A 14,433-nucleotide genomic window follows, 5' to 3' on the forward strand; every position below is an offset into this window, starting at 1 on the left:
CGAAACTGTTCCAATGAAATCAGGCAATTTAATTAGCGATATTATATTACTTTCCCTACTTTCGAACAAAGTGGTTTTCTGGTGGTTTGTTTTCTGGCTAAATTCGACTTTCTAAGTAGCCATCTTTGTCGATTATAACATCTGAAAGCTTTTGAAGTCCAAAATTGAGAAGTAACATAAATCACTTGAGACTTATAAATCTCTGTAATTCAAATTGAGATTTTTATTGCGCCATTTTTTTGCCCCATTACGGTGTGGGCGCCAAATTAAATCATTCCAAATTGACGAGGTGAGCTATTTGCTCATTTTTACGTTATCAGATGCAAGACATATCATTTTGTTTTACTTTATATGGCTTTTTGCTGATATAACCTAAAAACCAAAATGCAGAAGAAGTTGAAAATATTTTGCTTCACTCTCTGTAGCAAATAGTTTGGTTTCATGCAGAGAAATTGCAGATTTATGAACCAGGACGCCATCTTGATTGATAGATAGTACGTTGGCTTTATAGAGTTTGAAAAGATGTGATTTTGGGCTCTTTTCCACTTCCCCCCAGCTTTCAAAATATCGAGTTTTTTTGTTTGTTTTTTGTGTTATTACGGCTAAATGCGTGAAGTTACGATGTAAAGTATGAAGAACAAATCTGTTCACAGTTGTTGATTTGTTCACCACGCCAAATTTCATTACATTATGACAATGTTAATTAAATAAGGTTTTCAAAATTGAATTTGAAGGGGGGACTGGAAAAGAGCTTAATTTTGGTACAAAATGGTCAGTTAACTAATAATTCCACCTTGCTTTCGTAATTTCTGTAAAATAAAAGCAACATGACATTTGAAAGATATTTGTGTTTCACTTTCAATCTTTTTCACTCACATGGAAACGCCGAGGTCACATCGATGTTGATCATTTTCTAAGTAGCCATCTTTGTCGATTATAACATCTGAAAGCTTTTGAAGTCCAAAACTCAGAAATAACATAAATCACTTGAGACTTATAAATCTCTGTAATTCAAATTGACATTTTTATTGCGCCATATTTTTGCCCCATTACGGCGTGGGCGCCAAATTAAATCATTCCAAATTGACGAGGTGAGCTATTTGCTCATTTTACGTTATCAGATGCAAGACATATCATTTTGTTTTACTTTATATGGCTTTTTGCTGATATAACCTAAAAACCAAAATGCAGAAGAAGTTGAAAATATTTTGCTTCACTCTCTGTAGCAAATAGTTTGGTTTCATGCAGAGAAATTGCAGATTTATGAACCAGGACGCCATCTTGATTGATAGATAGTACGTTGGCTTTATAGAGTTTGAAAAGATGTGATTTTGGGCTCTTTTCCACTTCCCCCCAGCTTTCAAAATATCGAGTTTTTTTATTGTTTTTGTGTTATTACGGCTAAATGCGTGAAGTTACGATGTAAAGTATGAAGAACAAATCTGTTCACAGTTGTTGATTTGTTCACCACGCCAAATTTCATTGCATTATGACAATGTTAATTATATAAGGTTTTCAAAAGTGAATTTGAAGTGGGGACTGGAAAAGAGCCTAATTTTGGTACAAAATGGTCAGTTAACTAATAATTCCACCTTGCTTTCGTAATTTCTGTAAAATAAAAGCAACATGACATTTGAACGATATTTGTGTTTCACTTTCAATCTTTTTCACTCACATGGAAACGCCGAGGTCACATCGATGTTGATCAATTTAAAACGGTAATTCAGCATTGGGTTTGAAGCATCATATTCCAGAGATATCTTGACCGTTTTAAAACCGTTTGAAGCTTGTTGGCGTCTAACCAAAACGAAGTTTGGTTTGATGTCAACAAGCTAATCTTAATCTGAACTATTTTAAAACGAATGCCTGTTACATTTTTGTCATCAGCAAACAGGAAAACTTTCGTTTTTTGGCAGCTCAGGATTAGATTATTATGTTAATTAAGGATAAAAGTGAACCTAATATAGACCCAAGAGGTAAACTTTCTTTAGTTTGAAGCATGATATTGAAATTGTTACTTCAGCTGATTGGATACATAATTAAAGACATGGCCAGTAGATTCTAAACCATACAAGCATAATCTATTAAAGATCTTTAGTTTCTTTTAGTCTGTCTGTTTATTTTTGTCGGCTTAGTACTCTTAGCTCGATAGTGCATCTTGATTCGAAGATGCTGTAACTCCCTATGCTTGAGACGACAAAGCGTGGGAGTTCTATTCCAGCTGAGACCTGTTTTTTTTTGCAATCAGAAAATATTGGCTAATTTAGATTTTTTGTCTCTGCTTAGTTCCGCAGAAAGGATTTTTTTTTTAAAACCTAGCATTCCCAAAACTCTTTGTAGAGTTTCTAATAGTGCAGGATTTTTCGTTCCGAAAACTTGGGGTTATATTGCATTTTAAATTGACAAAATGTTTTTCTGAATTTTTTTCCGTGCGATTTGCATAGTCATTCATATTTGTATCGTAAGTGGTGCGAAGCTCAGCTTCGCCTCTGTGTTAATTTTCTCTTTTGTCGCGCTAACGTTTCTTCTGCTCAAATGGTTTCGGTTTACGTAATGGTTTTCTATTTGATTCAAATATGTTGTTTAATTTACCAAAATAATCTGATTTGTGATTCGGTGTGATTTTTTCTAACTCAAAATTTCCACGCTAGTTTTTTCGGCGCAACGGTCGTGTACTCAATTATTGTGTGCTTAATTAAAGCTCGATAGCTGTTGTTTCATTACTTACTTAGCCTTCACAATTGTTGTTTTTGGCATCTTTTAACTTTTCCTCAAATTAAACCGCAATCGGGACAAACGTTAAAAAGTTTCATTCGATGATCTTTTCTTTTTTTTTTTCATTTCAATAGCTTTCGTCCTATCTGTTTTGGCTAGCCTCCGTGCTTGTCTGTATTTTGCTGCCTGTTGTTCGAAGCTTCGCTTCGCCTCTGTGTACCATTTCAATTAGAGAATTAACTTGACGTAAAAGTTTAAAACTTAAAAAGCATGAAGTATTTTAGTTTACTGCAATTTTTTGCCAAGAGGTTTACCGCTAAAACGTGATACAGTTTTGGCATGAGCAGGAAATGACGAGTGGTCGAGAAGTTTGGTACGTTTTTTTTGCGCTGGCTTTCTGATTAAATCTTTTTCGAGATTTGATTTTTATTCAATGTTAAATGAACGTTTACTTCAGGCCTTGATATGTATTGTTGTTCTAGTTTCTAGCCATTAACATTTTGCATGATATTCTTAAGTTATCTTGCTTCTTGGGCTCGTTACTTTCGCGCTCTGATTCAGCTTTTCTTATTCTCGAAAGCAATCGACTCGAAACTGTGAATTTGTTATTATGTTCTACAGCTAGAAGAAATAACTTGGTGTATAGTAACGGTGCATACAGCTAAAAAGGTTTATAATTGGTGCAGTGTCACTCCTGACAAAATTATAATCGAACTAATTGTCGATTTTTCGAAGAAATTGCTTTGGTTTTTTTTGGATTACAGAAATCGCAATTTGTTATTACACGTGTCAAAAATGATCAAATCAAATTTTACAAATATTGGCTTCCATTTCAGATAAAGCAAATCAAAAAATGAACAGATTAAATAGAATGAAAGCTCTCTTGATAGACTTAAATGGCATTATACACGTTGAGGACTCCACATTGAGGAAACCTCGAAGCAGGTTTTTTATTGCATTTGTACTGGCTTTCTGGTAAAGTCTCTTTTTTGAGATTTGATTTTTATTCAATGTTAAATGAACGTTTGCCAGGCAACAATATATATTTTTGTTCTTGTTTTCAGCCCTGAACAATCTATACTATTTTTAAATGCGTGGGATGCAAGGTCATAAATTTTTCAGTTATTTTTTTGAGGCCAAATTCAATCTGTTGTCTGTATACCTGCTTTTTCATTCAATTGGATTATGTCTGTTTACCCGTCTCCTAATTTTCTAACTTTCAATTTGGTTTCGACGATTCAGTTCAAAATAAAACTACTGTCAACCGGTTGTCTCCAATCTTTCTTTCTTGGTTTTCTATCTTTTTTTTCGAGCCTTCTTTCGATCTTTTTTCTTACCTTTTTTCTATCTTTTTTTGTCTTTTTTATCCTTCTTTTCGATCTTTTTTTAATCTATTCTTTCTATCTTTTTTACTAATTTTTTTCAGTCCTTCTTTTTCGATGTATCTTTTTCTATCTTTTTTTCTAGATTTTTTCTCTATCCTTTCTGTCATTTTTTCTCTTTTTCTTTTTCTATCTGTTTTTCGATCCTTCTTTTTCGATCTTTTCTGTCTTTTTTTATCCTTCTTCGATCTTTTTTATCCTTTTATTCTATCTTTTTTTTCGATCCTTCTTTTTCTATCTTTATTTATTTCATCAAATTTGAAATTAGCAATCTTGAATTTAAAAGTTTTCACAAAGTTTGATATTCTCAACCCTGTAGTGTCTTGCCTCCAAATTTCACTTCTCAAATTCTGGTAGGTTTTGAGATATGATGTTTTTTTTCTGAGACTACATGACTAAAAAACTGAGACTACATGATGGAGATTTTGAATCTCCAGCGTGTAGTTTAAAACTCTGGGGATACCCTCCGGGGTCGCGAATCTTGCCTCTGGATATGACTGCTCAAATCCTTATAGTTTTCGAGATTTGAGGTTTTTTAGGATTTTTTCAAAGAACTTAGATATAAAAAGTTTCAGAAAATTTGAAATTTCTATCTCTATAGTGAGGCTCTGTCAGTAGGGTATTCCCAGGAGTAGCGACTCTCAATATGATTACTCAAATCGTTGTAGTTCGAGATATGTTTTTTTTGAGGTAAGACGTTTTTTATGGTTTTTTCAAAAAGTGTCTTCTAGAAATTTTAAGTATAAAGGTTCTCAAAATTTGAAATTGCCAACGCTGTAGTGGGGTACTGTGAGAGTACTCTCAGAAGTTACCAATTTTGCATTGCGTTTTTTCATTTGCTTTTACTTTCCGAGATTTGGCTTTTTTGATGTCATTTTAAAATGTTTCAAAAAACTTCACAGAATTTTATGGTTTTTCAAAGTTTAAGTAAAAAAAACTTGAGTAAAAAGTTTTACAAAATTTGAAATTACCTTTCCTGTAATTGGGTGCTGTCAGAGTACTCTCAAAGAATGCAGATTTTTTTCCCAATATCTGCGATTTTTTTTTTATAATTTGTTAAAAACTCGAAGCGTCGGAGGTGCGTTACACGCTAGTGGTATTTATGTTTTCTAACAGTCAGTGATGATAGCTATTTCTTAGAAAATTGGGCGTGTCTTAGAAAAACACTCCGCATGTAACTTTACTGCTTTACACCTTATGCGTCACAACGTTTTAACAAAAACTACAAAGAGTTGTCTCCAGAAGCTTGTTGGGTTGCCTGTGGCCGAATGGTTTTCAATCCCAAGTTGATGACTCTTGCTTCGCTATTTTGGGCGCATAGTCTACACATGCTCAGAGCCCAACTTGGTTTCGAGAAAGCTGCAAAAACTGCATTTAACAATCTAACTTAAATAACTTTTTTTCAATAGTTAATTGTTAGTTTGTTATTTTCGAAAAAACATACAATTTGCCAACTCAACTTGTTAACGCAGACGGTGGTCTTTTCTTTTTAATTGTGATTCCTGCGAACCGCAAGAAGCTATCAGTAGGCCTTAGCAATAGGCTGTTTCGTTTTCACTCTTAGTTGCTTTTTATGATCTCTTGAACTATTCCCATTCCCGCTTTTGCAAATTGGAAGAAGATTCGTTAGTAGGTATAAAGTTTTCGATGCTTAACCGCGGAGTTATTTCATTATTGGCGTGGTGATTTGTTTCTGAGTTGCAAAGGGGGAGGGAAATAGTAATGAGATCTGTTTTTGTTTCTACTGGAACCCTAATTGTAACTACTCATTGTTAGCCGGGTGGGTCCCACTGTGATTGGGGGAGTCGGTGGGGTTGTGGCTCTTCTCACTCTCCAACTCCAGAACTCTTCGGCGTCTTCTCTCTTTTTCGATAGTAGTTTTTGTTTGCTCTGAATCAACACATCACTCTTTTGCAGATTCCGCTGAACACAGAATAAATTTCTACCAGTTTATGTTTATTTGCTAGTGCTTTAGTGTCTGTAGTACTTTCTGCATGCTAAGTATTGGGTAGATTTTTGTCGATTAATGTTCTGACTTTGTGAGACAAAACCTAAATGAACGTAGTGATTTCATTACGTTTCTGCCCCTCAATCTATTTGAATTTGAATTTGATGCAGATAAAATTTTGACACACATCATTTTGATCAAACAGGTTAAATAAATCTACATCAGGACTGCTATACAGGTAATTCAACCTTTCGAGTAGCATCCCTTTAGGTTACCTAGAAACAAACGGTAGGGCACTGAAATTAGGAGTTACCGATGGTAAAACAGCGAAAACATACTTTCATTGTCTATTATGTAAAGCCTACTGAATTTTTTAAAGATCGACATTCGAGGTCGGTTTTTTGAGGTCGGACAAATTTTCTGCTTGATGCTTGAGAGTAAGGCTTTCAAAGAAAAAAAAGCTTTTTGTTAATGTATCATTTTTTGAAACCCTTCGCCCCACACGAGGCGACATGTACAAAATGAATTTTTTGCGCCTTATAATGCTATGTGTCAATAAATTGTCTTGAATCGATTTAGTTCGGATTGGTTTCTGACCTGTGATCATCTGGACTCATGAAATTAGCCTGTGCCCTGAAAAATACATGCTTGAAATTGTTGGTTAATTATTTGTTGATTGCTGCTGAGCTTCAACGCTGCGGCATAAAGTGCTAAATCAGGAATTTATTGAAATGCTAATTTTTAACAAATTGGATTGATAAATAGGGACGTCGTTAGAGACTGTTTTGTTTTCAGATACAAAATGACTGAATCTGTTTGCGTAGTTTGTGAAGAAACTTTCCCGAACATCAAGCTCTATCGTTGCCAGAGCTGCTCTGAAAAGCAAGATAGTTCTGCAGCCATTGAGTTTCATTGCGAAGACTGCCTAATCTCACATATCCGGAAAGGTCATTCAATTGTCGATTCTAAAGGAAACGAACCATTAACTTGTTCTAAACACAGTTTTGTCTGCACAGAATATTGCAAAACATGTGACGTTCCGTTTTGTCTGAAATGCGTGAGAAATCATAGCAAGCACGAGCTTCAGCTAATGGAAGAAAAAGCATCAGAAGTGAAAGCTGAGGTGTTCGAGCTTCTGACGGAATTAGAGGTCAAGGAAAAGCCACTAAGGCTGAAACAAGAGGCAAATTTGGATGTTTGTCTCAAAAACCAGCAACTAGTACAAGACTTGAAAGAATTGGTCAAGGAAGAGTGCAAGAAACTGGAAGAGAAAATGCTGGAAAAAATTGAGGAAAAATCGAAACTGAACGAGGATAAATCAAATGACCTGGAAATCGTTTATTCCAAATTGTTGGAATTGCAGAAAACGACGCGAGAGCTGTTAAGTCAATCCGATCCGAAGTTGCTGCAAAATGTAGCGGCGACTGCTAATGATATATACAGTTTTGAACCGATTTACAATGATTCAATTACAAAAGAAAGCAAAATTTTTTCTTGTGATTTTGGAGATGTTCGTGAAATGTTCGAAGAATTATGGGATGAATTTGAGAAGCTGATAACTTTGTTAACGATACAAACCATCAGCGTTGAATGAATCTTCTCGTTGATCGTGATAGCTGGGGGTTTTGGGATACTGTTTTTGTATATTATGAGAATTATAATCATGTGCTTCTAGCTTACAAATGTTGTCATAATCTTGAATTAAAAATTAGATATCATCCTTTTGATCCGATTCGAAATCGTAGTTGTGGCTTTCAGGCATGTAGGGTGTGCTAGGGTTTGCTTTTGGGTGTGTTAGAATTTCGCCCGAATTTGCCTGTTTTGCCGAAAGGTCAAGAGATCCGTTGCCGAATTTACGTGTTGACGGTTGATGGTTCTTTTTATAAGTTGAAGTTTCATCAATTTGTCGATTAAGTTGGGTGCTAGGGATTTTAGCAGACCGGTTTTTTAGCAGAATCAGAACAATTATAAAGTGTGATGGCTAACTTCAAACGCGGCATCCGCTGCGCTTCAATTCAACACGAGTGTTATTGTGCGCGTAACTCTTTGTTCTGCCGCAAATTTAGACTGTTGTCTGGGGAGGGTTCTCATGCTTGAAGGACCGAATGCTTGAAAAATTTCAACCAATCAAAATCGCTAAGCGTTTCTATTGGCTTAATGCCTTTCTTACAAAATCGAAGTCAATATTAACAGATTGGTCTGCTAAACGATCGGCCCCCACTAAGTTGGAGTGAGTTTCGATGTGTTGGATTGATACTTTCTTTGTTGAAATCGATCGATTTTTCGGTGCTTTCATTTTGCAAAACACTTCCATCGTCATAGAATTTTTCAATACTTAACCCGCTTTCAAGTTGGTTTGTAGCAGAACTTTGTTGGCGATATATAATTGCATCATCGTCGAATTGTGCAACGGGTAAAAACTGCTGTTCACTTGTTTTTACGCTGCGTTGTCGGCCAATTTTTTGTCGGCTGTTTGAATGCTCGCTTCGAAGCATTTTGGGCTTTTAGTTTGGACGCCAGCGTTTTTGCTGTGAATTCTCGCAATATGTTTAGGAATTCGGGGAGGGTTCTCATGCTTGAAGGACCGAATGCTTGAAAAATTTCAGCCAATCAAATTCGCTAAGCGTTTATATTGGCTAAATGCCTTTCTCACAAAATTGTCAAAAAGTCAATATTAGCAGAAAATGTATTAAATCAGTGGAAAAAAAATCAAAAATCTTAAAAATTGCGGGTTACAACCGCAATACTATTCGGATAATCATCAAGATAAATGAGGACAAAATTATAGGAATTTTTCAGTCTTGAAAACTTATCTGCTGATTATCTAATCGGTTAATATTATTACTAACGCCCTGATTTATTTTCTTAATTTGAGATTTTCGCGATTTACTTTGAGATTTTGAATACTCAATTCTGATTGGCTGAAAGTAAGCTAAAATTAATTTCAAGCATTCGGTCCTTCAAGCATGAGGGACGCCACCTCGGAATTCCATTGCTGTTCGAATCGTCATTATAGCGATTCTGATTTTCGTCAATCTGGTTGTGGTGATGATTTTTTGATTCGGAAGCTGAAAAATCTGGTTTGGATTGCAAACTTCGAAATAGTTTCGAGTCATTTTCAAACTCGTTTCGACGTGATTTGTCGTAAGAACTAACAGGTTTCTCGGTTTCATTCAATTTTGGTTTTTCTTTCTCTTATGCAGGAGGATTTTTGTTTGAGTATCTATTAGGTGATGGTGACTTTGAACGTTGATTGTGGTTTAAACTACGACTAAAATTGTTTAGATTCCTGTCATGGTTTCCAATTGGTGTTTCGGGTGGATAAGATTTCCGCTCGTATGTTTTGGTCAGTGTTCTCTTTTGAAATGGAGAGTGATTATCTCCTAATATAGCACCTTCTTTTTCGCTCAAGTGTTTGTCCCTATCGTAGAGGTTTTCGATTTCAAGTCGACCCATTGAGATGTTAGGGCTCTGATGGCAAGCTGTCTGTTGGGTTCTCGTTTCGAATAGGGGTTTTCGGTCCTAAAAACATTTTTACGGATAAAAGTTGTTAAGACATTCAGACATAATAATTGAAATTATACTTCGTAACAAGCGACGAAAAAAAAGAATATTTTTTGCTTGTGATTGAAGCTTTTAAAACTTTCTTGGTCGCTATTTAGGTTTTTCTTCCAAAAGCTAAATTTTTGAAAGTGTTCCATGATAGTGTGAAGTTAAAAACGTTTGAAAATAGGGGCGAATCTAGGATTTTCTCTCGAGGGACGGATTTTCATAAAATTTTCGAAAATTTTGTCGACCTTTTTTTTAGGTTTTCACGACCAAATTGATTTTCTGAGCTCTCCCAAATCACAATGAAGACACCATTTTGACCAACGTTTTTGCGCCGCAGGCAAATTTTTGAAAAAACAGGCCGACAAAAGGCGTTTTAGGCACTTTTTTTTGAAAATTTTGACAAAAATTCGCGTTTTTTGGCGTGCGCCCCCAATCAAAATTAGCATTTTGGCGCCAAAGGCGCCTTTAGAAAAACTTTTGGGTAAATCAGCCAAAGAGAGATATCTCAAAATAGTACAAAGGGGGAACCCTTAGGGTCGGCATGGTGTCGAATCCCTAAGGGGGGGGGGGTGTCCGCCCTCCCCCCGAAATCCGCCCCTGTTTGAAAATATCGTTCAAGGTTTTCATTGGAAGATTGGCAGCAAATCTGATGTGGAAAAATGGGGAGAAAGCAATACGACAAAATTGAGTTAAAATTATCTTTAAAAATGTAACGAAAAATTTGAAAAATCATATTAGTAAAGACGAAATTGAATATAAAATTTTCAAAACACTTTTTAACTGGTAGCGAAAAAAGCTTTTCAGCCTCATAACTTTGAAAAAATTGTTTAGGAATATTTGCAAAATTGATATAAAATGAGACAGAAAATCGAATAACGTACCGTGAAGTCTTCGGTGCTTCTGAACAACTTCTCCTCCCCCTCTCACTGACTGGACCCAAATGTTCCCTCAAACACTCCTGAACACGTTTTCAGTTCTTCGCGTCTTGGCACTTTTCCTAGAGGTCAGACTTGTTGGATATCTGTTCCCGTTTTGCATGATCGCAGGCGCACTGTCTTCTTTATATGCAAACAGATGTCCTGTGCGTTGCTCCATTTCGCTTATTTTCGTGCTGCTATCTAAAAAAGCTTCATTTTTTGAACAGCTTTTAACTAACTATCTAACAATGGAAATAGTTTTCACAAAAAAGTCAATACCTCTATTTCGTGCCAGTATGTAATTTTCAATTTTAAGGCCACATTTTGTGAAATGAAGTTTTTTTTTACTTCATTTTAAGCTGATGCTATGCGCATTTGATGGCATTTTTCGTATAAATTTTTTAAATTTATTATATATTGAGGGCTTCACTATCTCGCCATATTTAAGTTTATTCAACGTATTATTTTTCCATGTTTAAGAAAAGAATTTTTTCAGGTTTAAGCTATATTGTATATTGAAATGGTTAAGATTTTTTTTTCGATTTTCCTGTTTGAATTCAAGTGTTTATTTCACCAAGTTTGAAAATAGCAACCCAATAGTAGGATGATGTCAGGAAGGATTTACCTAGGTGTTGACGAGATACGACAATTTTCGAGATTTTTCAAAAAAAATCTAGAAAACTTAAATTAAAAATAATTTCGCAAAATTTGATATTCTCAGCCCTGTAGTTGGGTGCTGTCAGCGTACTCTCAGGGGTTGCAAATCTTGCCTCCAAATGTGACGGCTCCAATCCTTGTAGTTCTCGAGATATGACGTTTTTTTTTATCGTTTTTTCAAAAAATTTTACAGAAAACTTAAACTGAATTTTTTTTAAATTTAAAATTTCTAACCCTGTAGTCGGGGGAGTACTCTCAGAGGTTGCGAATCTCTCGTTAAAATATGACTGCTCAAATGTTTTTTTTTTGAGGTATGACGTTTTTTATGGTTTTTCAAAAAGTGTCTTCTGGGTTCAAAAAAGTATAAAGGTTCTCAAAATTTGAAATTCCCAACGCTGTAGTGGGGTACTGTGAGAGTACTCTCAGAAGTTACCAGTTTTGCATTGCGTTTTTCATTTGCTTTTACTTTCCGAGATGTGGCTTTTTTGATGTCATTTTAAAATGTTTCAAAAATTTTCACAGAATTTTATGGTTTTTCAAAGTTTAAGTAAAAAGTTTTACAAAATTTGAAATTACCTTTCCTGTAATTGGGTGCTGTCAGTGTACACTCAAAGAAGGCAGATTTTTTTCCCAATATCTGCGATTTTTTTAAATAATTTGTTAAAAACTCGAAGCGTCGGCGGTGCGTTACACGCTAGTGGTATTTATGTTTTTTAGCAGTCAGTGATGTTAGCTATTTCTTAGAGAATTGGGAATGTAACTGCTTTACACGCCTTATGCGTCAAAGCGTTTTAACAAAAACCACACAGAGTTGTCTCCAGAAGCTTGTTGGATTGTCTGTGGCCGAATGGGTTTCAATCCCAAGTTGATGACACTTGCTTCGCTATTATGGGCGCATATGCATATTCTACACAAGCTCAGAGCTCAACTTGGCTTCGAGAAAGCTGCAAAAACTGCATTTAACAATTTAGCAAAGTCTCAAATTTTGAAGATGCAAATCCTGTGGTTGGAAACTTTGACGGTACTCTCAGGCGTTGCGAATTTTTCCTCAGAATATGAGTGCTCGAAATTTTTTTAGTTTTCAATATATGGCTTTTTTCATGGTTTTTTTTTTGAATTAGACAATTTCAATTTCTCAAAATTTGAAGTTTCCAACTATGTAGTTGGGTACTGTGTGTACTCTCAGAAGTTGGAAATATTGCGTACAAATGCGACTATTCAATTGCTCTAATTTTCCGAGATGTGACGTTTTTCTATCATTTAAAAAGTTTTCCACGAACTTAGCTATAAAAAAATTCACAAAATTTGTATTGTTTTTTAAAATTTGAATTAAGAAAACTGGAATAAGTTTACAACATTTGAAATTACCGACCCTGTTATTGGGTTCTGTTTGAGTTGTCATAAATTTGATGCACCGGAGGTGCGTTACACGTTAGTATGTATGATAACCTTAGGTTTTCTTGCTTTTTGGATTCGTTATTTTCGCGCTCTGATTCTGCTTTTTTCTATTCTCAAAAGCAACCGACCCGAAACTGTGATTTCAATCTTTTGTTCTACAGCTAGACGGAAGTACTTGGTATATAGTAACGGTGCATACAGTCAAAAAGGTTTATCGTTGGTGCAGTATCGTTCCTGACAAAATGTAATCGAACTAATTGTCGATTTTCAGAAGAATTTGGTTTTATTTTTTTTTGTTGATAACAGAATTTGCAATTTTTTGTTACGCTTGTCAAGAATTATCAACTCAAAAACAAAAAATCTGGACTTTCATTTCAGATAAAGCAAATAAAAAATGAACAGATTGAAGAGAATGAAAGCTCTCTTGATTGACTTAAATGGCACTATACACATTGAGGATACCTCGACACCAAACGCCATTGAAGCGGTCACTCTTCTGAAGCAGGCGGAAGTGCCTTTCCTTTTTGTGTCAAATACAAGTAAGGAGAGCAGGCAAGGCATTCTTAATCGTCTGTACCGAGTCGGGTTCGACAAAAAGACAATCGTATTAGATCAAATTTTTACGTCACTCACAGCTGCCAAAAACTACGTCGAGCAAAACGACGTTAAGTTATTCCCTCTCGTTTCTGATTCGTCATTGACAGAAATACCTACAGAATTAGTTCACAAACAAAAAGATTTCACACAGAAATCAGTTTTGGTCGGCCTTGCTCCTGACTCGTTCACGTTTGAAAATATGAATTATTCTTTTCGTCTTCTGACCAATCATGGCGCCGAATTAATTGCCATGAACAAAGGCAGATACCACAAAACTTCAAGTGGACTATCATTAGGCCCTGGGCCATTTGTCGAAGCTTTAGAATTTGCTTCGGGTACAAAAGCAACTGTAATTGGTAAGCCGTCGCTTAGTTTTTTCAACCAGGCGTCTAAAATACTTGGCGTTCAATTAGCCAATTGTGTAATGGTTGGAGATGATGCTAGAGACGACGTTTGCGGAGCTTTGGAGGCCGGAGTTGGCTTTGGTGTCCTAGTTAGAAGTGGAAAGTTTTTACATGGCGATGAAAGTTTCCTGAAAGATTTTGATGATGATTCGTATTGTGTAGCAGACAATTTCGCCGAATTCGTAAACTTATATCTTTCTCAAATAGAGTGATATAGCAATTAAGGTTTAATTAATTAATTCAATTATCGTGTCTGATGTTTTGAGCTATCTGATTTTTCTTGAAATGTAAAAACTTTCTTATTTTTAAAGTGAAATAGAATGTAGGAGCGGTTGCTCTATCTAAAAAAGAACTCGAAAAACTCATTTTTTCACTTGCAAAAGCAAGTGTTTTGTAATCAGGAGCTAGACTTTTTCCCCGTAAACAACTATTAGAAACAAAAATGAAAAAAAAAACTATTCCGGGTAAAACTATTTCGGGCAAGTTTAATTGCTTTTAATTTTGCCGAGTAGTTTGGCTATTAATTGCTTAGTTTTTATTGCGCATCCACTTTTTTCGGATGTCTGAATGCAAGTATAGAATAACGGATAAGAATTATTGTGGATGAGATTTATTGATGGATAAGATGGACAAGGTTTCAGTTTTTAATGAAATTCTGTTTATTTCATCTTCAAGCTTGCCTGCATCGCCGCGTCAAGTTTTCGGCTTGTTTTGACCAAATAGTTGGTACCGCATGGTGAAGTTCCAACAAAAGCCAATTTTTGCTGGGTCGTGCGTGGGCAATCTTCATTTGGTAGACCTTTTTGTTGCTGCCGATCCTAAAATTTGTCTAAAGCTCCCTTTGCGCCAATTATTACTAATTT

The 14,433-nt window shown here is 35.4% G+C and overlaps 1 protein-coding gene across 1 annotated transcript; it reads left to right on the forward strand.

The window, feature by feature from the left end:
* Positions 1 to 12,951: 12,951 nt before the first annotated feature.
* Positions 12,952 to 13,819, forward strand: LOC134846371 (haloacid dehalogenase-like hydrolase domain-containing protein 2). Its single transcript, XM_063863691.1, has one exon. It carries the CDS (start codon positions 12,964 to 12,966, stop codon positions 13,780 to 13,782), a length of 819 nt encoding a protein of 272 aa, XP_063719761.1. The 5' UTR covers positions 12,952 to 12,963; the 3' UTR covers positions 13,783 to 13,819.
* The last annotated feature ends 614 nt before the right edge of the window (positions 13,820 to 14,433 follow it).

This window comes from Symsagittifera roscoffensis, chromosome 5 (genome assembly GCF_963678635.1).
Source record: "Symsagittifera roscoffensis chromosome 5, txSymRosc1.1, whole genome shotgun sequence".
Taxonomy (NCBI): domain Eukaryota; kingdom Metazoa; phylum Xenacoelomorpha; order Acoela; family Convolutidae; genus Symsagittifera; species Symsagittifera roscoffensis.